This window comes from Nilaparvata lugens, chromosome 13 (genome assembly GCF_014356525.2).
Source record: "Nilaparvata lugens isolate BPH chromosome 13, ASM1435652v1, whole genome shotgun sequence".
Classification (NCBI taxonomy): Eukaryota; Metazoa; Arthropoda; class Insecta; order Hemiptera; family Delphacidae; genus Nilaparvata; species Nilaparvata lugens.
The window spans coordinates 7550958-7577150 of NC_052516.1; the positions used below are offsets into that span (position 1 = coordinate 7550958).

Consider the following 26193-nt stretch of genomic DNA (forward strand, 5'->3'; position numbering starts at 1 on the left):
CTTTTGATATGTTTATCTCCTTACTACCCGAAAAAAAACTGCGGGGTCAAAAATTGTCTTCCAAACTTTTCCCTCTATAACTCTTCCTTGACTGGACTATTGTAAGACTTGAAAAATAATTAAATTGACTCAACTTCATGTAAATCAGCTATAAAATTCAAGAAGTTGTGGCTTCATCATGAGTGAAATCAACCCCCCACCCCTCACTACCTAAGATGCTATAGGGCCCTCAAACCTGGGTGCAGAGAGCCCGCAATCGAATGTGGTTAGAAGTATAAGTTATGTGTTCAAAATTTGAATATTGATTGATCAATAGCCTAATTGTTTACTTAAGTAATTGTAGAACATACAAACAGACGGACAACGACTTTGGCCTTCAGTAAGTCAAAAGTGTCACCACGGATAACTTAGTTTTTTTCAAATAGATTTTATTCCTGATATTTTATACAATGTTTCATGCTTGTTAATATGACGACAGGCAAAGGTTTTTTAACTTGACCGTTGACAGGCAAAGTAAAAAGAGAATTTGTATATGATATATCGATACAGAGAAGTCGACATGTTATGTACTGTCGAAGGTTGTTCAACAGATATCGAACTATCCCCATCGATATATTTACTATCGACAGTAACGATCTAACCACCTAACAAAATGTTGTGATCTGTATAATTCTGTCTAGTCTAGTCCAAAGTGTTTTTATTTACATGTTGTTTTCTTATTAACAGTGTAAATTACTCTTTATAATTTACAATAAATCAAATGTGCACTATTTATGCAAACTTTTTATAGTTTGAAGTGACTGACAGACAAGTAACAATGTCGGCCCAAGTTGAAATAATTTGTAGGTTATGTGGACTTTCTTGTGAACAAACTATCCACATTTTTGATAGGCTAGCTTCTGTTAATATGTTGCAGTATAAAATAATGCAATTGTTAGATATAGCTGTGGGTAAAAGTGACAAATTGCCTCATTCTGTGTGCTTATCCTGCGTGACCAAACTGGATAGTTTGTGGTGTTTCAAAAATACATGTCATCAAGTGCAAATTAAACTCAGGAAAATGATAGTTGTTGGTCAATCAAACCTTCCTGAATACGATAGATTGCAATCTGAACTTGACAGGGAGCTTTTGAATTTAGTGAATTTGAATCATAAAACACTCATCTCATCTAAAAACACTAGTGCTTCAGATTCATCTATCTTTCCTAGACTGTCAATGGAGGGAGGAAATGTTGTTTACCAACATCAAACAGTATCTAAAATTATAGAAAGTGCTTCTGTATCTGTCAATGTAGAGGAAGATGTTCAAATTGGCTACAAAACTGTATCACAAAGTAACCCAAATTCGGATGATGATAGTGAGGGAAATATTGAGGACAACTTAATGTCATTAGTTAGTGAAGAAAGTGCTAATGAAGAATGCAGTGTTAATGATGTTTCTAAAAATAGTGAACAGATTCTGTGTGATGATTCAAGTAGTGTTTTAGAACAAAGTGATGACACAAACGCTGGGAATAGAATGCCTATAGTTAGTGAAGAAGATGCAAATGCACAATGCAGTGTTAATCTGGATGTTGATGATATTAACGTTTCTGGAGATACTAGAGATTGTGATTCAAGTAGTGTTCTAAAACAAAATGACACAAACTCTAGAAATGCAATTGAGAGTTCTTCTTTGGATGCTACATCTAACGTAGAAATAGTGCAGTTGTTCAAAGACCATTATTACAGGATGGAGACTAACAGCAACTCAGACCTATTGTCCAATAGAATTCCCTATCTAACTGTTGAATCTCAAATGGGTACCAAACACATGATATACACTGTTTCTCCTGATATATCAAAATTCGATAGTGAACATGATTACCTGGTTGATAAATTGTATCTTGAAATGAAGATGTTTGATTTGGAGAATCCTAATGTTGGTCGAATACTGACTGAATGGCTGAATAATCTTTTGAATGGCGAAATATCATTAATGCCCTACTATTTCGGCTGGCTAGATAAAAGTAAACTCAATGTTAGCTTCAGATGCATTATATGCAAGAAAGTAATTCCTAGAAACAAGAGATTTGTAATGAACCATCTAGCAGATCATCTACTCTGGATTTGTCCAGTTTGTGGTAAATTTTGTAGAAATATTACCAAATTGAGGAATCATTTACTTCAACATTTGTCGCCTACTTTTGAATGTTCAACATGCGGTAAAAATTTTGGGAGTGATATTGAGAAATACAAAGTGCACAAGCGTGGTCATTATAAGTTCAGATGTCCGCCTTGTCAGTTTGAGTGTTGTGATGAAGAAAAGTGGTTGAAGCACTTGGAAAAGGATAGGAAAAATAATGAACTATGCTCTCCAGATTGCAGTTTGTTTTATGAGAGCATTGACAAATTTCGAGATCACGTCCTGGCGCTTGCAACTCTGGGAGGTTATGTTTGTGGCGCATGTGGAATGGCCTATCATTGCGAGGAATATTTGAAATTGCATTTGAAAGTGCATGGTTTGGAGCATGGCAGTAAGACTACTTGTGAAGAAAGTTTAGAAAACAATGACACTAGCTTCAGAATGAAACTTGATAGTTTTGCAAACTCTAGCAATGAGAAACGTTTTGATACAATGCAGAAAATACTTGCCAATGAAATCGATGTGAAGGAATTTCAAAATTCTCGTATAATGACAGGTGGCAAAGTTACTACTGCATTTATCTGCTTCAAATGTGGTCAAGGCGTGAAGACTGAAAAGAAATTTAGAATACATATTGAAAACCACATATCGATGACTTGCTATCAGTGTAAGCGGGATATGAGGGAATTAATTCATTTTAAAACTCATCTAAAGCGGTGCTCTTTCAAGAAAAGAAAGTGTGTCAGTTGTAAAAATGAAATCTGGCTGAACACCAGTAAAGAATACATTGAGCATGTAACTCTGCATCAGAAAAGGAAGATTTGCATCTATTGTCAGGTGATAAAAGATCCGGAACCGTTAAGTCGACATATTGAATCTGTACATGTTTCTGAACCAAAATCTTGGTTCTGTGACATTTGCAATGAAACACTGGTTGTATCCTACAAACAACTCAACCATTTTCGATCTAGGCATATGGCAGATAAACATCCCGAAAAATTGGATACATACATATGTGAAGTTTGTGGCAAGACTTTTAAAATGAAAGGTGTATTAAACAAGCATAAATTGTCGCATAAGTCTGTTGATAAGCCCAATTTTATCTGTGCCTATTGCAATAAAAGTTTTGGCAGAAAAGATCTCCTCATTAGTCACATTCGTAGACATATGAATGAGAAAAGCTTTGAATGTGCGATTTGTAAAAAATGTTTCAACCGGTTTTCCTCTTTGGATAAGCATCGAAAGGACATGCATTCCGTGAAAAAACATGTGTGTCATGTGTGTGACAAACGGTTCACATATCCTTCAGCTTTGAATGATCACATGAGAAGAGCTCACGAGAAATGCAGGTGAGTTATCTTCTTTAAATCTGATGCCAAAAACCCTCCACGTTATAATGTTACAATTTCTATCTCGGGTGTATTTGGATCCTCACAGACCACAGCTTAATATGAAAACATCGTGGAGGGAAGAAGTTAGGTGGCTTCAAGCTTGATTTTTAAAAGTGATGCATTTTTTAAATGGTGTATAGTGAGGTCCACGTTATAATGGCAGTATTCGATTATTGTTTTTGAATGGACGGATTCAAGGATCCAAAGGTTCAAAGAACCCCACACGTCAACCGAAGCTTATTGTGTTCCCAAGTAGTATGTTAGTTAGGCAAACCAATACCTATGTCCTTTACAAGAACCAGGAGTTTTTCCCTATACTAACATTCAATTCATCACCTGGTTGCAATCCTTGTCGCAATCCAGTGTGATATGCTTGACAGTCCCTTCAGACTGATTAGTCCTCGTGACCTACGTAAATTCTACTCCTGGCCTTCTTTGTAGGTCCTTCCGCTGAGGAAGGGGCGGCCAAGTTGCCTCTAGGGCGCCCGGCCACCCTTGACTCAGCCCCTTGACCCACATTTGTGCCAGGAGTTTCACCCATCTCTGGTCTCTTGGGCTTTTCTTTAAAACCAGTCACAAATGTGGGTCAAGAGGCTAAGTCAAGGGTGGCCGGGCGCCCTAGAGGCAACTTGGCCGCCCCTTCCTCAGCGGAAGGACCTACAAAGAAGGCCAGGAGTGGAACTCACGCAGGTCACGAGGACTGATTAGTCTGAAGAGACTGCCAAGCATATCACACTGGATTGCGACAAGGATTGCAACCAGGTGATGAATTGAATGTTAGTATAGGGAAAAACTCCTGGTTCTTGTAAAGCACATAGGTATTGGTTTGCCTAACTAACATATACTTGGGAACACAATAAGCTTCGGTTGACGTGTGGGGTTCTTTGAACCTTTGGATCCTTGAATCCGTCCCTTCAAAAACAATGAACAATAGGGTTGATCGTCCTGCTCTAAAGATATTTTTTTTCTTGGGACTTTCAATGTTTATTGTAGATCACATTTTATAGAACTTGAATTGCTGACATTGCCATCACTGTATGTTTTTAATATTTCGTGTTATGTATAAAAATTTTTTAGATAAATATGTTACAAACCATCACCATAATTTAAATACACGAAATAGTCAGACTTAATATTCCACAATAAATAACCATTCCAAATCTCAGAGAAACTGGCATTTCATGTCTATAAAGTTATATAACTCCACAAATGAAAGTTACTGTACTAGCATCCACTCAATTAAAAAATAAAATATGTATTAGATAATGAATGTTTGTACACAGTAAATGATTTCTTTTCTATAAACTGGGTACCATTTCTCTTATGATATGAGTAACTTGTGATCTATGTTTTACATGACTTGTTAATTTTATTTTTGTATTTTTAAGACTGACCAATGAGTAATAGTGATTTAAAAAGAAGGTGTTTTGACAAAGTCGATGTATTATTTGTAAATATTGAATGACTAATGAAATTCTATTCTATTACTTGTGCATTGTTAAAAGACGATCTGGCAACAGCAAAGCGAGGAAGAGATAGCGCTATCAGCTTTGTTGAATTCTAGACAAGGATAGCAATACCATTGCTAATCAAACACTGTCATGATAACGTTGACCACACTATAGTGCCCAGCACCTAGTCGGGTCACCGGTGACTCAGCCTGGTTGTTACCTAGTCTAATACGGGCCTAAAAACTGAATCTCACGCACAACTTTCCTTTAGCGCGCCTCGGAACGTTCTCTCTCTAGTTTTGTCCCTAAGCGGTCATCACTCTATCAGCTCACCGGTTCAAACGTCCAAATTGGTGGCCTGAGTGATGACTCCGCTATTCTAATAATTATTAACCTATGTGAGCGGGGTGTTTGGATTGTAAGGGTACAAACACACTGTCAACTATTTTAGGGCACAAACACACTGTTAACTGTGTAAGGGTACAAACACACCGAAGGCGGAGCGGAGCGGGGCGTTGCGGAGCGTCGTGAACAATATCATGTTAAGTAATAAGATGCAACACACTGGAAGCGTCTACTCGCGTAGCGTAGCGGAGTGGGGCGTCAAACTTTGGAACAAGCTGGTTTGTTTTTTGGAGCGTCACAGTGCGAGTGCCAGTCTGGTCTACTCTTGTACATAATAATGTACTTGACGCTCAGACGCTTCCTGTGTGTATCATGACCACTCCCCGCTCCGCTCCGCCCTCGGTGTGTTTGTACCCTTACACAGTTGACACCATACAACAACGGTCACTCCGAACCGTTGCCAAATTGTTCTTAGGCTGTCAAGAAATATAATGCAATACCAGAATATTCAAACTTGATTAGCCTTTGCAAATTTAATATTCAATCATGTAACGATATATTTTCTTGGTAAATATAATATTATATTCAAGATATAATCCTCTGAATATGAGTTTAAAAATCGTATCCCAGTGGTTGTTCAGAAGTATGTAAAGTTTTGAAGATTAATTCCAGAAACATTCCGGAAATATTTCACCAAAAATTATAATAATGACAACAATTCAATTTCGCCTTATTCTAATTTATCTCTTTTTGTTTAGTTTCAGAAAGCCGGGGATTTCAGCAGACTGCTAACATGGGGCGTTTGGAGCTTGGATCCCAGTCTGGAATATTTCTCCTGTAAGTAACGATGAATTATACAATTATCTTATTACGAGTTCAGTATTTGTCCCACCATTAAAAAAGTCAATAATACTAAGTACTTGGGAATCATAATTGATGAAAACCTTAAATGGGATGTTCATATTAAATACATATGTAGAAAAATTAGATATTTATTTTTTAAATTTTACCAAGTTAACAGAATTCTTAATAAGAACCACCTGAAAATGATGTTTCATGCTCTAGTCAAGTCAATTCAGCAGTATGGCATTGTTGTTTGGGGAGGTTGTTTCAACTGTCATATTGCTGAATTATTTGTAGCACAAAAACTGATAATTAAAACTCTATTAAGCAAACCCAGGCTCTATCCAACGGATATGGTTTTTAGTGATTTTGAGGTCATGACTATACGTCAATTATACATAAAAACCGTAATTGAGTACTTAATAAAATATAGATCCGATTTTCCTCTCACAATAAACTCTACACTCTATTATTATAATCTAAGGGCCACTGCTAACAAATATGTAACCTATAACACTAATATTGAATGTATAAAGAGGCAGTTGATTTACATAGGTACTAAAATAATAAACCTCATTCCAAATCTCTTTCTCATGGACAATAAGATCAGCGGAAAAATTAAACTGGATATAAAAAACTGGACATACAGTAATTTCTTCTCCCATTTAGATATATGACTCGAGATTTCTGCTCCAGCATTGAGTTTTCTTTAGTTTTTTTTTTCATTTTTCAGTGGTCTCGCTTACCTTTATTTTGAGTACCTATTCATCTGTTTTCTTCCTTCCCCCCATTTCTCCCTTCCCTTTTTTCCTCATTACTTCTCTTCTCTTCTTTTCCTGCCTATTACATGGGAAACCATAGTTGGCTAGGTATCTTCCTCTCTTTTTTTCTCTTCTCCAACACACCCAACCACAAAGCCCATAGGTTTTTATATTTGTAACATCTTATTGTGTTTTATTTGTTACGTAATTCTTTGTAATTTTGTTTTGTGTGTTTTTAATAAATTGAATTGAATTGAATATCCTATTAGTACAATAGAGAAAAGATAGCATAAGAAGGTGCTATCCCATCCCATGGTATAGGTAGTTTATGTTACAAATTCCAGCGTCACATAACTTGACAAAAAATAACTACTAGGACTATCAGCTTCAGTTAACAGTGAAATTTGGAACATACTTGCCCCATACCACGGGATATCTAGTAATGCTAGTATATACTGACAAAATTTGCAAAATTATCAATATTGTAGATTCTTTCTATAGTTGGGAGAATCGATTATGTAAACAATTCCCCTTCATTAAGTATTTCCATTGCTGAACACTTTAATTGTTGGAATCAAAACATATTCAGCTTCATTGCAGCAAAAGATGTGTTGGTTTCAACATGAAACTACAGTTCTGTAATATTAAAATAATGAATATAATAAGTGTGACATATAAATTGGAAAATATTATTTAATATTCATAATAAAACGAGCTTCAGCGAGTTCTCACTTTTGACTCTCTGGAGGCCAAAGTCATTGTCCGTTATGAAGTAACTAAAGTTCAGAAGTAGCTTTAGAATTAATTGATCCGCTTCAAATTTTGAGCGGATTATTAATTGCCTGCAGTGACACATGCAATTAATAACTCTACAAATATTGATTGTGAAATTTTACTTGATTATTTCTTGCACAGTATTGATTTCTATTGTGAAATTTAGTTTATATAACTTATTGTCTATGCTGTCTTGAAATATAATTAATTAACAATTATTGATTGATTATGAAAATTCATTATGAAATTATTTAAAGATACCGTATAATTTCTTGCTTGATAAAATGTAATTGATTGTTTTAGACGAGAATGAACCGTTAATATTACATCAATAAACCGATATCAGTCACCCTCCATAAAGGCATTGACAAAACAGAGGATCGGCAACATTGTTCTCCTATCTTTTTCCACTGTGATTTTTACGTGGACCTCACTATAGCATGTCTGCCCAAGTTCTCAATTACAAACCAGCAAGCAAGAGATGGTCTAGGAAAAATAAAAGATGATCTCAAAAAATTGAGCATGAATTTGGAGAAGGCTATTGTACAAAGACCAGATCAAGCAACTGTGCCCATTCTTTTCAAGTTCTATCAACCTTTTATTGTCGAAAATCAATTGTGTAATAAACAAAGATAAATTCATACTCAGGATTATTTTTTACACCCTTATTGTAATTGAACATAATATGAAAATTGAATAAGCCATGATTGAATAAAAAATACTTTTAAATGACTAGACTGTGAATGTTAGATAAGAATAACTCAATTTGTATATTGAATCAACATCAATATTATGTTGCCAGGTAACCACATCTGTAGGGATATCACAATCCTCTTTTCAAAGTAGTCTTTAATGGGAATATCATTTAATTGTAATTCTCAAATCTTTGCAAATTTGTACCTACATCCTACACGCTACAACTTAACATTTCTACATTTATAAGAAGGATATTGATAATTTGATGTCAGGGGTTTTACTACTAAATAGAATCATGTCGTCTATTACTCTATAATGATTTCCATTGAAAACGCTTGTATGTAGTCCAGGCAATGAAAGCTCAACAAAGGGTATAATTTTTGACCCCGCAGTTCTGTTTAGGGTAGTAAGGAGGTAAACATCATAAGTCCTCACCCCTACCCCCTGTGTAAGGTGGTGGGGGTGGTTCAAAGGTACGATTTTTTGGTTTCTCGCATATAATTCGAAAAATATTCATCTCACGGACATGACTATTCTATACGAAATTGAAGGTTACATAAATTCCTACAATATTCATCATACAACTTTTTCTGTATCTCCTATAGTTCTCGAGATATCCGCTCTTGAAGGTATGGCATTTTAAAAAAACACGTTTGCTTCCAATTTTTTGCCATGTTTGCTCTTATAACTTCTCAAATATTGATGGAAAAAACCCATGCTGATTATGAGCTTATAGAGCATAGAATTCTCTTCAATTTAACGTATAATTTCATACTTTTACACATTTCCCTACGACTGTTGCAGCAGCTTTAGTGTTGAGTGTGAAATCTTCAGTTTTGCAACAATAGACCAATTGACAAAGGAATTTAGAGGGAGTGCTTTCAGCACAATTTTTGACTTTGTAGCATTGTTGGGACCAGTTAGGGGGTGAACATATCAGAAGTCTCAACCCCAACGCTATGTGCTAAAGGGATGAGGGGGGTTTAAATGTTGCATTTTTCAACTTCTTGACAACAATGCGTTTAACCATCATGACTAACTGTTCAAAAATTAAGTTTGATAAATGCTCTACAATGTTTGTTCAATAAAGTTTTGTGATATTTTCAACAGTTTTCGAGATATCCGCTCTTTAAAGTGTGAAATTGTCGAAATAACAGGTTTCTATCCATTGTTTTGCTCTTTCAGCCCTTATATAGTATCCAACAATGAAAAGCATTGGTTTGAAAAGCATTGAATTATCTTCAATTTTATATATTTCTTCTCTATTCCAAGATTTCCTTCCATTGTTATAGCATCTTTCATGTAGGGGGTGAAATTTTAAATTTTGATATAAGTGTCAACTCAGCGGTTCCACACCTTTAACAGAGGGGATGAAGATGCGCACTTTTGCTATGTTTACCTTCTCACCAGTCCCAATTGAGCTGCGATGTCAAATATTGCGTCCACACACCCCCTTCAAATTCCATTATCAAATGATCAATTACTGCAGGATTTAAAATTCAAATCCCTACATTGAAGCTGCTATAACAATGGAAGGAAAACTTGGAATAGAGAAAAAATACATCAAATTGAAGATAATTTAACGCTCTTCAAACCTACAATGAGCATTAATTTTTACAATGTATTGTTGGATACTTATAAGCCCTGAAAGGGCAAAACAATGGATAGAAACCTGGTATTTCGACAATTTCACACTTTCAAGAGCGGATATCTCGAAAACTGTTGGAAATATCACAAAACTTTATTGAACAAAATTTGTAGAGAATTTATCAAACTTTATTTTTGAACAGTTATTCATGATTGTTGAACGCATTTTAGCCAAGATATAAGCGTGGAAGCAAAAAGTTGCTTCAATGCAACATTTAAACACACTCAACACTAAAGCTGCTGCAATAGTCGTAGGGAAGTGTGAAATTACACATCAAATTGAAGGGAATTCGATGCTCTATACGCTCATGATCAGCACGGATTTTCTCCATCAATATTTAAGAAGTTATAAGAGAGCAAAAATTGGAAGCAAACGTGTTTTTTTTTTTGTAAATGCCATACCTCCAAGAGCGGATATCTCGAGAACTATGTTATCCAGTCATATGCGAGAATCCAAAAAAATGGTACCTTTGAACCACCCCCACCCCCTTAGCACAGTGGGTAGGGGTGGGGACTTTTGATATGTTTACCTCCTTACTACCCGAAACAGAACTGCGGGGTCAAAAATTGTCTTCCAAACTTTTCCCTCTATAACTCTTCCTTGACTGGACTATTGTAAGACTTGAAAAAACAATTAAATTGTCCCAACTTCATGTAAATCAGCTATAAAATTCAAAAATTTGTGGCTTCATCATGAGTGAAATCAACCCCCCCTCTCACTACCTATGATGCCATAGGGGCGAGAGGCCCGGCCGCCTGTCCCTCATACCTGGGTGCAGAGAGCCCGCAATCGAATGTGGGGGCCATGGTAAATTATGTTGTATATTAACCAGCTGAAATCATGTACCAGCGTGTCACTATCTCCCATATAGCCTCAGCTGATATTATGAATGAATGAATGGAGAAACTGTAGTAATATTTCATGCTATGTTCTTCAGCTGACTGATAAATCATAACAATTTTCTTTGTGCACTTTCAATGTTATTTCTATATCCTGAAAAAGGACGAAGGAATGAGTCAATTCTGTTGTCCAACGAACTTGACCTATAAAAAGGTTTGATGCATATTTGTTCAAAATTTGAAAATTGATTGATCAATAATTTTTACTAAAGTTATTGTAGAACATACAAACAGACGGACAACGACTTTGGCCTTCAGTAAGTCAATAGTGACACCGCGGATAACTCTGTTTTTTTTCAAATAGATTATTCCTGATATTTTATACAATGTTTCATGCATAATAATATGACGACTAGCAATGTTTTTTTCTTACTTGAAAGGCAAAGTAGAAAGAGAATTTGTATACGATATATCGATACAGAGAAATCGACATGTTATGTACTATCGAAGGTTGTTCAACAGGTATCGAACTATCCCTATCGATATATTGACTATCGACAGTAACGACCTAACCACCTAACAAGATGTTGTGATCTGTATAATTCTGTCTAGTCTAGTCCAAAGTGTTCTTATTTACATGTTGTTTTCTTATTAAAAGTGTAAATTACTTTTTATAATTCACAATGAAAAAATGTGCACTATTTGTGTAGACTTTTTATAGTGACTAACAGACAAGTAATAACAATGTCGGCCGAAGTAGAAATAATTTGTAGGTTATGTGGACTTTCTTGTGAACAATCAATCAATATTTTTGATAGGCTAGCTTCTGTTAATATGTTGCAGTATAAAATAATGCAGTTATTAGATATAGCTGTGGGTAAAAGTGACAAATTGCCTCATTCTGTGTGCTTATCCTGCGTGACCAAACTGGATAGTTTGTGGTGTTTCAAAAATACATGTCATCAAGTGCAAATTAAACTCAGGAAAATGATAGTTGTTGATCAATCAAACCTTCCTGAATACGATAGATTGCAATCTGAACTTGACAGGGAGCTTTTGAATTTAGTGAATTTGAATCATAAAACACTCATCTCATCTAAAAACACTAGTGCTTCAGATACATCTATCTTTCCTAGACTGTCAATGGAGGGAGGAAATGTTGTTTACCAACATCAAACAGTATCTAAAATTATTGAAAGTGCTTCTGTATCTGTCAATGTAGAGGAAGATGTTCAAATTGGCTACAAAACTGTATCACAAAGTAACCCAAATTCGGATGATGATAGTGAGGGAAATATTGAGGACAACTCAATGTCGTTAGTTAGTGAAGAAGGTGCTAATGAAGAATGCAGTGTTAATATAGATGTTGATAATGTTTCTAAAAATAGTGAACAGATTATGTGTGATGATTCAAGTAGTGTTTTAGACCATGACGACCTAAACGCTAGGAATACAATGCCTATAGTTAGTGAAGAAGATGCAAATGTACAATGCAGTGTTAATATGGATGTTGATGATATTAACGTTTCTGGAGATACTAAAGATTGTGATTCAAGTAGTGTTCTAGAACAAAATGACACGAACTCTAGAAATGCAATTGAGAGTTCTTCTTTGGATGCTACATCTAACGTAGAAATAGTGCAGTTGTTCAAAGACCATTATTACAGGATGGAGACTAACAGCAACTCAGACCTATTGTCCAATAGAATTCCCTATCTAACTGTTGAATCTCAAATGGGTACCAAACACATGATATACACTATTTCTCCTGATATATCAAAATTCGATAGTGAACATGATTACCTGATTGATAAATTGTATCTTGAATTGGATATGTTTGATTTGGAGAATCCTAATGTTGGTCGAATACTGACTGAATGGCTGAATAATCTTTTGAATGGCGAAATATCATTAATGCCCTACTATTTCGGCTGGCTAGATAAAAGTAAACTCAATGTTAGCTTCAGATGCATTATATGCAAGCATGTAATTCCTAGAAACAAGAGATTTGTAATGAACCATCTAGCGGATCATCTGCTCTGGATTTGTCCAGTTTGTGGTAAATTTTGTAGAACTATTACCAACTTTAGGAATCATTTGCATCAACATTCGTCGCCCACTTTTGAATGTTCAACATGCGGTAAGAATCTTGGGAGTGATATTGAGAAATACAAAGTGCACAAGCGTGGTCATTATAAGTTCAGATGTCCGCCTTGTCAGTTTGAGTGTTGTGATGAAGAAAAGTGGTTGAAGCACTTGGAAAAGGATAGGAAAAATAATGAACTATGCTCTCCAGATTGCAGTTTGTTTTATGAGAGCATTGACAAATTTCGAGATCACGTCCTGGCGCTTGCAACTCTGGGAGGTTATGTTTGTGGCGCATGTGGAATGGCCTATCATTGCGAGGAATATTTGAAATTGCATTTGAAAGTGCATGGTTTGGAGCATGGCAGTAAGACTACTTGTGAAGAAAGTTTAGAAAACAATGACACTAGCTTCAGAATGAAACTTGATAGTTTTGCAAACTCTAGCAATGAGAAACGTTTTGATACAATGCAGAAAATACTTGCCAATGAAATCGATGTGAAGGAATTTCAAAACTCTCGTATAATGACAGGTGGCAAAGTTACTACTGCATTTATCTGCTTCAAATGTGGTCAAGGCGTGAAGACTGAAAAGAAATTTAGAATACATATTGAAAACCACATATCGATGACTTGCTATCAGTGTAAGCGGGATATGTGGAAATTAGCTTGTTTTAAAACTCATCTAAAGCGGTGCCCTTTCAAGAAAAGAAAGTGTGTCAGTTGTAAAAATGAAATCTGGCTGAACACCAGTAAAGAATACATTGAGCATGTAACTCTGCATCAGAAAAGGAAGATTTGCATCTATTGTCAGGTGATAAAAAATCCAAAACAGTTGAGTCGACATATTGAATCTGTACATGTTTCTGAACCAAAATCTTGGTTCTGTGACATTTGCAATGAAACACTGGTTGTATCCTACAAACAACTCAACCATTTTCGATCTAGGCATATGGCCGATAAACATCCCGAAAAATTGGATACATACATATGTGAAGTTTGTGGCAAGACTTTCAAATTGAAAGGTGACTTATACCAGCATAAATTGTTGCATAAGGCGGTTGATAATCATGTTGATAAGCCCAATTTTATCTGTGCTTATTGCAATAAAAATTTTGGCAAAAAAGAGTCCCTCATTAGTCACATTCAAAGACATATGAATGAGAAAAGCTTTGAATGTGCGATTTGTAAAAAATGTTTCAACCGGTTTTCCTCTTTGGTTAAGCATCGAAAGGACATGCATTCCGTGAAAAAACATGTGTGTCATGTGTGTGACAAACGGTTCACATATCCTTCAGCTTTGAATGATCACATGAGAAGAGCTCACGAGAAATGCAGGTGAGTTATCTTCTTTAAATCTTGATACAAAAAACCCTCCACGTTATAATGTTACAATTTCTATCTCGGGTGTATTTTGATCCTCACAGACCACAGCTTAATATGAAAACATCGTGGAGGGAAGAAGTTAGGTGGCTTCAAGCTTGATTTTCAAAAGCGATGTATTTTTAAATGGTGTATATTGAGGTCCACGCAGTATTCTATTAACATTGGTGTTGCTACCCTTGTCTATCATTCGACAAAGCAGGTTGCACTATCCTTCTCTAGCTCCGCAACGTTGCCAAATATGTTTTTAACAATGTAGAAATAGAATTAATTAAGGCAGAGACTCGGCAACGTTGTTCTCCTATCTTTATCCACTGCCATTATAACGTGGACCTCACTATAGTGTGCTTTACCCATTTAAATGCAAGCATTATTCTCAACTTCCACAATATTGAAGCTTCATCAATTGTTTTCCCCTTCAAGAGGGCGTCTGCGTGTGGTCGGTTCTGATATCATAGAGTTATGAGTTTCAAATATTCTTCTCGGTGGTTCAATACTCACCTTAGACTGTATGTGAATTTCTCTGTTAAGCCTAGGGTTGATCGTCCTGCACTAAAGATATTTTTTCTTCGGGACTTTGTTGAGTAACCCTGTTAATAATAGTCATACAATTAGTTAGTCAAATAGTCATTAATAGTTATACAGGGTGTTTCAGAAGTAGTGTCGAACATTCTAGGGTATTGTTTCTGGATGATAGGTGACTACAAATGTCGTATTTGAAGTGTCTTTAACTCAGTGGTTATCCTTATAGCTGCCGTTTTGTTTTTTTCACTTAGGAATTTTTATCTCAAGAACGAAATGTTGTATTGATAAGAAATTTGGCATGAATATTTATGTTATAAAGACTCAACTTTAAAAAATAAAATGAAAAATTTTCAAAATGGCGGCCATTTTAAATTTTTGATTACAAATTTCACGAAACCCGTTCACTTTACAAAAAAGTTATCAAATTTTATCAAGATTTCAAGGTCTTATTTAACTTATTAAGATTGGTCAAAGAATAACAGAGAAATTAATTCTTTTCGTACTGCATGTACGACTATGAACAAACATTCCGGAAATATTTCACCAATCATTATAAAAACGACAACAATTCAATTTCGTCTTATTCTCATTTATCTCTTTTTGTTTAGTTTCAGAAAGCCGGGGATTTCAGCAGACTGCTAACATGGGGCGTTTGGAGCTTGGATCCCAGTCTGGAATATTTCACCTGTAAGTAACTTGATGAATTATACAATCATCTCATTACGAGTATCAGTTAAATCCTATTAGTACCATAGAGAAAAGATAGCATAAGAAGGTGCTATCCCATCCCATGGTATAGGTAGTTTATGTTACAAATTTCAAGCCGATTTTTTGTTAGCTCTAGCCGATTACTGTTGACCACTGTCTATTACTGTTCTGGCAGGGTGAGAGTGTAAGAATGGCACAGTATGAGAGACTACCAGCGTCACATAGCTTCACCAAAAAGAACTACCGTTTCCCCATGAATTCTCACTCCTGTACAAACTTTTTCTCTCACTCTGTCGATTGCCTTTTGAATATACACATTGAACAAGTATGGGGATAGCGCGCATCCTTGTCGTACCCCTTTTTGAATGTGTGCAGATTCCTCTTCATTTCCACTCCTAATAACTCCAATTTCTTGTTTATAGATGTTGTAGATCAGTCTTCGGTCTCTGTAGTCTATCCCAATTTGGCGAAGAATGTTGAATAGGATGTTCCAACTTACATTGTCAAATGCTTTTTCAATGTCAATAAAGGCTATGCATGTGCGTTTCCCTATCTTCATCTGCTTCTCTATCACCTGTCTCAGCGCCAGAATTGCTTCTCTTGTCCCTACACCCTTTCTAAAGCCAAACTGATCTTCAGACAATTGTTCATCAATTCGTTTTTCTATTCTCCTGAGGATAATTCTGGTAACTATTTTCGATGCATGACTCACTAAGCTCAGCGTACGGTACTCTTCACATGATCTTGCATTTGATTTCTTTGGTATAGGTACTATAATACACTTTACAAAATCGTCAGGTAACTCTCCAGTCATATATATGATATTTACAAGATTATACAGTGCTCTCTTTAACATTCCACCAGACTTTTTCAAGAGCTCCCCTTGTATATCATCTATTCCTGGTGCCTTCCTTTCTTTTAGGTCTCGCAGTGCTTTTTCAAACTCTTCCATCAACATTGGTGCCCCCAATTCCTGTAGTTCTATCTCGTCTTCTCTTTCCAAGTGCAGATTCTCATTGTCCTCTCCACAGTACAGCTGCTCCAGATATTCTTTCCAACGTTTTGCTATACTCTCTGAATCATACTTTAATTCTCCATTTTTGTCTACAATACTCATTGTTCTCACTTTCCTTGTTTCAAAGAATCTTTTTACCTCTCTGTAAGCTATATCCATCTGCCCTGTTTTCATGCAATTGTTTATGTTCTTGCAAATTTCTCTTGAAATTCTTCTTTGTCTAGCTTTGCCTTTCGAATAATCTTGTTCCTCAGACTCCTGTATTTCCTTAATCCTTCTTCATCTTGAGAATTCTTGTACTTTCGTCTTTCATTAATCATTTCAACAATATCTTGGCTTATCCATTCCTTTCTGTTCTCCTGCTTTTTCCTTCCTAATACCTCTTCTGCCGAAAGTTCGATACTCTTCTTTATTTTGTTCCATTCCTGCTCCACTCCCATCTGCTTTTCTGTTTCTTCCATGGTCCTGTTTGTTTTCTCCACGTATTTCGTTTGAGTGAGATCATCTTTAAGTCTGGTCATATCCCATTGTTTGCTTTTTCTCATCTTCAGAGCTTTGAATTTCAGTTCACAGTGCATCATAACAAGATTGTGGTCACTGTTAACGTCTGCTCCTGGGTAACTTCTACTGTTTTTTACTTGGTTTTTGTACCTTTCTCTCACCAATATATAGTCTATTTGAGCTCTTCTTACATCCCCAGGGGCTTTCCAGGTATATCTCCTCCTTGGATGGTGCTGGAATATTGTGTTTGTCACCACTAATTTATACTGTGAACAGAATTCTATCAGTCTTTCTCCTCTTGCATTCCTTTGTCCCAAACCATACTTCCCAACTGTGTTTCCTTCAGCTCCTTCTCCAACTGTTGCATTCCAGTCTCCAAGTACAATAAGATTTTCTTCACTCTTCAGTTTCCCAATCAACTCGTTTATGTCCTCATAGCATATCTCAACAGCCTCGTCTTCTTCATCAGTTGTTGGCATGTACACCTGCACTATCACAGTATCCCTTGGTTTGGTTTCAATCCGTACTGAGATCAATCGTTCATTATATTGCACAAATCCCTTTACCCTATTTCCAAGTTTTTTATTCAGTACTATGCCTACCCCACCATAGCCAGGCCGCGATCGTCTGTTGTGCATGAATGAATTATCCTATAATTTCCACTCCAGAAATCTCCAGGCTGGGGCCACCTCATCTCTGCCACGCCTAACACGTCTAATTCCATTCTTTCCATTTCCATGAGTAAGTTTTTCAGTTTTCCACTCTGAAGTAATGTTCTCACATTCCATGTACCAATTCGTTGTTCATTGTGATGTGACTTCTCGAGCTTTCCCCCCCGGAGATCCGAGTGGGGGAATGTTTTACCTCCGGAATATTTAACTTTTGAAGCATTCATCATCAGAGTTCGCATACGTATATTAAAATCAAATTTACACAGATAACAACTTGAGCGGGGTGTTTGAATTGTAAGGCCAGTTTCACATGGCAGAGTCCTCGCTCCTGGATGATCATATTACTGAAGATCATATTTCATATTTTGCAGCTCTCCTGTACTTTCACATGGGGATCTTACAAATAAGCCGACAGATCTAACAAATACGCCGACGTTTGCTCAAAGTATTACTCATCACTTTTTCTCAAAGTCTAACTTCCTTAAAAATATAGATAGAAGATTTCTGATTTCGGATTTGGATTCAGCGACCCCAAATTCTTTAAAGCGTAAGTCCCATTTTCAAAAATACCCGAAAACAAGGGAGTTATAGCTGTTTTTAATATAGCTTTCCATTATCATATGATTATATAGTAAACGTACTAAGATAATAATACTCCTGCCTCACAAAGGGACAGGCAAAGGTTTCAAGAAGTTTTTGAACACCTGAGAAGTTTAAACATAAACATTTTCAATTTTTAAAAGTTCTAGTTTTCCAAAAAAATATTGAACTATGAAAAGATGAATCCAAATATGAAATCATAAATCATCTCCACTCATCACCCAATAAAATAGGAAAAGGAATGTTGTACAGTAAAATTCACTAAATTTCAGTTGTCATTCAACAATCCAATTTATCAGGTTCAAATCGTTGAATATCACTTTAAATTCCCAGCAATTATTGACTATTTCTTTTTAACTTCCATCCAACTTTTGGCGACTTCATTCCGGTCATTGTAGATGTCAAGACTTTTATCCCAAAGAGCAGGTCGGTTGCAAACTGCAGTAATCAATAGCTCCACATCAAACTCAGACATCGCGTAATGACAGGTGTCAAAGTCAAGTCAAGTAAACAACTGACAAGTCAACAAGTGTCAACTGGAGAAGTGAGTGAGCAAGCACAGTGCTGCCATAATGCGAAAAGCATAACCATTGTACCAACTATTCTAAATTATCGTACTGTATTTCGTGAAGCCATGCTTTGTTAAAGCCAGTTACTCAGAAAGCGTTTTTTTGTTGTTCGATGTTTTGTCGTCCTTATGAATTCTGTTGAAGCAAACATATTGTTATTTAAGAAGTTGTGATGAACCTGTATAAACAATTCATAGAATTCTTAGAATTCATAGGAACGGTAAAAAATCAATTTTACGAAAATCGATGTACATGTAACTGGATTTAGAAGATCAATACGATAATGTGCTCTATCACAATTTAATCACATAAATGTTTAAGTGAAAACGTTGGGCGCAAACCTTCTGCCATGAGGAGACAAATAAATTTATGAAAAGCTTGATAGCTTGAATAGTGATCTGATATTTGTTACACAATTTTTAATGTTTCTTCAATCGGCAGGAAAACTTTGGTTTTTCAAAGTTATCTTACTCCCTTATTTTGGGGTATTTTCAGAAATCAAGATAAATATCCTACTAAATTACCTACACGAATACAGTGTAAGTTGTATTATAATAGCTACAGTACTTACGTACTGTATAGTACAGTACCTGTTCGTTTTTACTGTATAATTATATGATAATAGAAAGCTTTATTAAAAACAGCCATAACTTCCTTGTTTTCGGATATTTTCGAAAACGGGACTTACGCTTTAAAGAATTTGGGGTCGCTGAATCCAAATCCGAAATCAGAAATCTTCCATCTATATTTTTAAGGAAGTTAGACTTTGAGAAAAAGTGATGAGTCATACTTTTGAGCAAACGTCGGCGTTGTTGTTAGATCTTGCCTCTGCTTGCCTCGAGGGGAAAAGACGTGACAAAACGAGGTTCCTGGATAGGAGTCACCATGTGAAAGACACGATTTGACTCAATGTACTTCGACAAAAAAACGTGAACACTGTTCAGTGTTCAAGTTGCACGTCTCCTATCGTGTGAAAGAGGCCTAAGGGTACAAACACACTGTCAACTGTGTAAGGGTACAAGCACACCGAAGGCGGAGCGGAACGGGGCGTTGTGGAGCGTCGTGTACAATATCATGTTAAGTAATAAGATGCAACACACTGGAAGCGTCTACTCGCGGAGCGTAGCGGAGCGGGGCGTCAAACTTTGGAACAAGCTGGTTTGTTTTTTGGAGCGTCACAGTGCGAGTGCCAGTCTGGTCCAAGGATAGTGTATTCTATTCTTGAGTCTGGTCTACTCTTGTACATAATAATGTACTTGACGCTCAGACGCTTCCTGTGTGTATGATGACCACTCCCCGTTCCGCTCCGCCCTCGGTGTGTTTGTACCCTTACACAGTTGACACCATTCAACTACGGTCACTCAGAAACGTTGCCAAATTGTTTTTAGGCTGTCAAGAAATATAATGAAATACCAGAATATTCAAACTTGATTAGCCTTTGCAAATTTAATATTCAATCATGAAACGATATTTTTTTGTAAATGTAATATTATTTCAATATATAATCCTCTGAATATGGTTAATAAGTTGAAAAATCGTATCCCAGTGGTTCGGAAGTATTTAAAGTTTTGATGATTAATTCCAGAAACATTCCGGAAATATTTCACCAAAAATTATAATAATGACAACAATTCAATTTCGTCTTATTCTAATATATCTCTTTTTGTTTAGTTTCAGAAAGCCGGGGATTTCAGCAGACTGCTAACATGGGGCGTTTGGAGCTTGGATCCCAGTCTGGAATATTTCACCTGTAAGTAACTCGATGAATTATACAATCATCTTATTACGAGTATCAGTTAAATCCTATTAGTACCATAGAGAAAAGATAGTGTAAGAAGGTGCTATCCCATCCCATGGTATTGTTTATTGTTTTTGAAGGGACGGATTCAAGGATCCAAAGTTTCAAAAAACCCCACACGTCAACCGAAGCTTATTGTGTTCCCAAGTAGTATGTTAGTTAGGCAAACCAATACCTGTGTCCTTTACAAGAACCAGGAGATTTTCCCTATACTAACATTCCATTCATCACCTGGTTGCAATCCAGTGTGATATGCTTGGCAGTCTCTTCAGACTGATTAGTCCTCGTGACCTACGTGAGTTCCAATCCTGGCCTTCTTTGTAAGTCCTTCCGCTGAGGAAGGGGCGGCCAAGTTGCCTCTAGGTCGCCCGGCCACCCTTGACTCAGTCTCTTCACCCACATTTCATCCATGTGGGTGTCTGGTTTTTCACCCATCACTGGTCTCTTGGGTTTTTTTCTTTTTTCACCTCCAAAACTTCGCAGTGTCAAAAGCCTCACCTCTCTTAATAAGTTTTGCCTAAATGGCCGCCCTTCTTTGAGCAGTGGTGAGTTTTGGCCTCTCCACCCACAAACTCGTGACCTACGTGAGTTCCAATCCTGGCCTTTTTGTAGGTCCTTCTGCTGAGAGAGGGGATGCCAAACTGCCTCTAGGGCGCCCGGTCACCCTCGACTCAGCCTCTTGACCCACATTTGTGCATGGAATTTCGCCCATCTCTGGTCTCTTGGGTTTTTCTTTTTGCCCCTCCGAAACTGCCTGATGGGGCAGATCCCGTGGGTTTGAAGGCAAGGCAACTTCTGGAGAGTGGGGAGGAGAATGGGTGTTCTGGTCCAGAGTGTGTGTGTGTGTGTGTGTGTGGGGATTGTTTTTTTATTATTATTGTTATATATTATCATTATTATATATATATATATATATATATATATATATATATATATATAAGTTAACTAACATTGTGTTGTTAGACTTGGAAACCTCCTATGTGACAAGCCCTACAACCTGTTGAATAGTTACTATGTGTAAATAATTCTATAGTAATTTTTTTTTTTAGGGAAACCTCATAGCCTACATTATGTGTTGAATTTCATTTTTTTTTGGGGATAGGAAAAAAAATAACGAAAAACATCAAATTATATTTCATTGGAAAAAAATTAAAGAAACAAAAAAAATTTTTTCTTTATAAAAAAATTTTTATTAAAGAAACTATTCAAAATCAAATCAAATCAAAATTTTTATTCACAATACAAACAGTTGAGGGTCCTGCCAAACTCAAAGGTTTTTCGGCGGGTGCCCAGTTACAGGAAAAAAAATGAGTTACAAAAGATAAATAAACTTAGACAAAATAAATATTACACTTCAGAGATTTTAAGTAAAAAATGAAAGAAAACTAATGCAAAATGAAAATATAAAATAAGAATATACATCAGATTTTGATACAGAATTAATAAAAAAAGGGAAAAATGAAAAATTATTAGAAAGGAATGAAATAATAAGGAAAAGGGAAAAAAATTTTACACAAGTAATAGTACATTTTTATCGTTGAGGCAGGCGGCAGTGACAATAAAAGGAAAATTTCAAAACTTCTGCCAGCAAAAATTGAAAAATTCTAATAATGTAAGCATATAGCTGTCATTTTTTAACTTGACGTTTCTTAAAATTATGTGTACGTTTGTAATATTATTAGTTTTATAAATTGATTGTGCTGTTATTATTGAGATACAACATTACATCCTTCTTAGAGTAATCACGAATATTTGGAGGTAGTCTGTTAAATAAGTAGGGAATTACATGATGTAGGGATCTTCTCAGTGGCGGTTCTAGACATAAAAAACTGGGTAGGCAAAACTTATCATACTGTTTCATAGACCTAGGGTAGGGCTACTTAAGTAATTCATGTAAAAAAGACGTCAAAGCATATAGGTATTAAATGAAGATGTATTAATAAATATAAAAATTGTTAATACTCATATTTAATTGTTCAATTCGACACTATTTTGCTAATAGGCCAACCATAATTTTGCTGTTTTAATCATTCTTTCAAATAATATTTCAATTTGATAGGCTATTTATTTGGAATATCGAAGGAAATTTCTGAAATAAATACACATTTTAGTATTCATGAAATCAACGGTTTATTACACTTTAACATTATTTAGAACATAGAGTAATACATTTTATATTTACAACTGTAGTCTTCTTTGCCCAACATTGCTGAACGCCTCTAAGATTTTTTCAGGGTTCTTAATCAGCCCCTTTCACTTTCCTCTCGTTCAATAGATAAAATTGAAAGATTAGTTAGACGTTGTGTTGTCATTGTAGACCTGAGGTATGTTTTCCCCGTTCTAAGCATAGAAAGCCCTGCGTTCACGCACTGCAAATGTGGCATAGTAATAGAATAGAATATAATAAAAACAATTTTCTGTTGAATCATCTAAAATATAACTCATGACTATAAACATTTAAATATACTTCCAAAATTTATTTTTTTATTTAACATTTTTAGGTTTACATGAAAAATTAAAAAAAATCTCATAAAAACTGGGTAGGCGGCCGCCTACCCAGCCTAGGCCTAGAACCGCCACTGGATCTTCTACCATAAATATTTACAAAACTATTTACAACTATTTATAACTATTTACAAAAATTATTTACAACCCCCCATCATCATCATTGATGGGGGTAATGGTGATAGTGGTGGATCTCCACCACTATCACTATGTTTGGGGGGGATTGCTGTTTGGGGGGATTATTGCTGTTTGGGGGGGAATATTGCTGCTTGGGGGTGGGGGTTGATGTTGGTTAATGGGGGGAGGGGGTTGGGTTCTAGAGAAAGGAAAGGTGGTGGGAGGAGGGGGTTGAGGGGCCAATAGATCCCTCAGTGATGTGTGTGGCCTCCTTAGGGACTGGGTGGAGACGGTGGTGGCAGGGGGGGGTGTGGTTGGCACTTGGAACTGGTCTGGGTTGTGTGAGTCCATTCCTGAGAAAAAAAACAAAATGTTATTTCAGAATATTATTAGAAAATATTACTAACTAATAATTATACCCGAAATGAAATAAACAATGGAAAAAAATGGTTTTAAAAAATACTATTCCAATAATTCTTAAGAGTTTTATATTATATATATATATAACTCCTAAAAAATATTACCAAAAAAAACAAGAATAAATTCTGTGGCTCCTACAATATTATATGGGAGCGAAACTTGGGCATTATCCAAGAGTGTAATAAGAGCAGATTACAAACCAGATGTTTAGAAGTTGGTCAAATTTGTTTTGTTTTTTCAAATTTAATGATTGTCAATTTATTATAATTTGATAACAGAACAATTCTTATTTTTATTTTTATAATTCAATGATTGTCAATTTAATTATTACAGAACAATTTTCATTTTCAGGAGAAAAAAGGGTGGAGTGGCCATTACAAACTGATCCTTGGACGATCTTATGTAGGCTTCTATATATAGGCCTACACCCTCTACTATTTCTATGTACATTCTATGTACCTACTCTATATAGAGGGTACCAACGCTACCTATGTTTTATTCAAAGAATCAGCGAGCGATTGGGAGCTACACCTCCCAATATTCTCTACTCTCAGTTTAAAGTTTATCTTATCTACTCTTATCTCATCTTATCTTATTTACAGTTTATCTTATCATCTTATCTACTCTTTTTGTCTAGTCTACCTTTGCTATCATATCAGGAATTTGTTTTTTTTTTTGTTACAATGAGCCTAAAAAGTAAGAAATTCTTGGATATGCTAGCAGAGCATTCCCCGAATTTTATGATGGGAATGACTGGCTTAACATTGATACGGAATAATTCGTATCTTGTAGTCGTAGACATGCGCGATGTCCTTGTAACTGGCCAAAACCATGTAAATCTTGGTATTCGAATATGTCTCGACGACATGTCTATTAGGATACGACCAAATGATACAGAAAAGTTCATTTCAATGTTTAGCCAGTATAAGGCTGATGAACTGCAGAAGCTAGGGCCACACCCTGGCATCCCCGTAAAAAAGTATTCTCGGGCAAAAAACTCTACCCCGGGGGAGAGTTTTCATCAACAGCAGACCTGTGACCAGACTGAACCGTCGACCTGTGACCAGACTGAACCGCCGACCACAAAGAAAAGACGCGGGCGCCCAAGAAAGATTCCAGTTCCCGAGATAATACCCGCTCTTGAAATCTCACCACCAGAACCCCCAGTCTCTGAATTGATCCAAAATTTGGAGACGAGGGTTCGAGAGATACTTTGTGGGGACTATCCGGGAATTGACGTTGAATTGGAGTATGTCTTCAACGACCCCATATTCAGCGTCATTCTTCTCGCGGAGCCTTTGTCCCTCTATGGTCATATTAGGCAAATGCGGTCATATGGAGTGAGTTTGATTTTTATTTTGCATGATTTAATATTGTACATGGTAATAAGTATATTTAACCGGTATTTGAACATACAAAAGAATGGCCAATTTTTATATTCAAAACTATGTACCTTTAAAATAATATTAGATAAATTTTCAAAATCTTGTATGGATATGAAAGTACTGTTACACCCCCTTTCTAACATAATTAACAATATTTTCGATTTCAATTTCAATATTATTGAAAAGCTAATCTCTAAAACATGATATTATTATAGAAACTTATATGATTCCAATTTTAGATATTTTATTCTCCACAAACTCAACTATCTAAAATTGATCTTGAATCACAATATTCTACCATACAACTACAGAGGTCGTTAATTTCATACATAGAATCCGCCAAATAGTGACAGAACTTGAATATTGTCTAGAAACCAATCCCATAACAATCTGACAAAAATATCCTGTTGATCAATTTAGTTGCCAATTTTAACCGTATTAACTATTCTGGAAGTTTAAAGCAAATAATTTGGATTAACTTAACATCTGTAAAGATTTGATGGGAAAAGAGCTGATTATTAATAATAATAATAATTTTATTTCTCAAAAAGCATTCATTACAAACATAACATTACTACAAGAAATAATTATTCTATTGAGAAGACACTCCCGAGAAAAATTCTATTTTGGGAGTTGCCATCAAAGTCCATTTGTATAATTAATTTGATGCAATCTATTAAAAATAAATTAACTTAAACCATGAAATGTAAATATTCTAACAAAAGAGCTTGCAGTCGGAATTTTTACAAAAGTTATTATTTGAATAAAAAATGAAAGTGAATGATGGAGACAGTGCTACCTTATGTCTAGTATAATATTGTAGTGTAAAACTGAAAGTTCTTTTTCAAGAGAATATGAAGAATATTCCATGCACGACAGGCACTGACTAAGAAGGATTTTGTGAAAATAGTAGTTCGATGATTGGGTATCCTTAAAGTACTTTCTCCGGTTCTAGATTAGAGGGAGAGAGAGAAGGAGAGAGAGAGAGAGAGAGAGAGAGAGAGAGTGAGAGAGAAGTAGAGGGAAAATCTATCTTTAG

The 26193-nt window shown here is 35.8% G+C and overlaps 2 protein-coding genes across 6 annotated transcripts in view; one reads left to right on the forward strand and one right to left on the reverse strand.

The window, feature by feature from the left end:
- Positions 1-25360, forward strand: LOC111047436. 5 transcript variants are annotated; one of them, XR_005572748.1, is made up of 5 exons: positions 11132-12389; positions 12441-14295; positions 15474-15552; positions 20601-20679; positions 24121-25360. XR_005572748.1 is itself a non-coding variant. In XM_039439704.1 (4 exons), the coding sequence occupies exons 1-4, from the start codon at positions 14290-14292 to the stop codon at positions 24152-24154; spliced, it is 198 nt and encodes a 65-aa protein (XP_039295638.1). In that variant the 5' UTR covers positions 11147-14289; the 3' UTR covers positions 24155-25360. The 5 variants fall into 5 exon arrangements, 4 of the variants coding, with proteins under 4 accessions (XP_039295636.1, XP_039295637.1, XP_039295635.1 ...); XM_039439704.1 differs by having other exon boundaries at positions 11147-14295; XM_039439702.1 differs by lacking the exons at positions 11132-12389; positions 12441-14295; positions 20601-20679; positions 24121-25360 and adding exons at positions 1-3474; positions 6071-6149 and having other exon boundaries at positions 15474-15555.
- LOC111049709 (proteoglycan 4) overlaps positions 1-26193 on the reverse strand; it is a 90962-nt gene that overhangs the window by 35164 nt on the left and 29605 nt on the right. The window lies entirely within an intron of this gene.

Excerpts from the sequence above, each read along its gene's own strand:
- LOC111047436 (XM_039439701.1), top strand. The coding sequence starts at position 11,618 with ATGTCGGCCGAAGTAGAAATAATTTGTAGGTTATGTGGACTTTCTTGT. Across the intron at positions 14,296-15,473 it reads AGAGCTCACGAGAAATGCAG|TTTCAGAAAGCCGGGGATTT; the intron begins GTGAGTTATCTT and ends CTTTTTGTTTAG.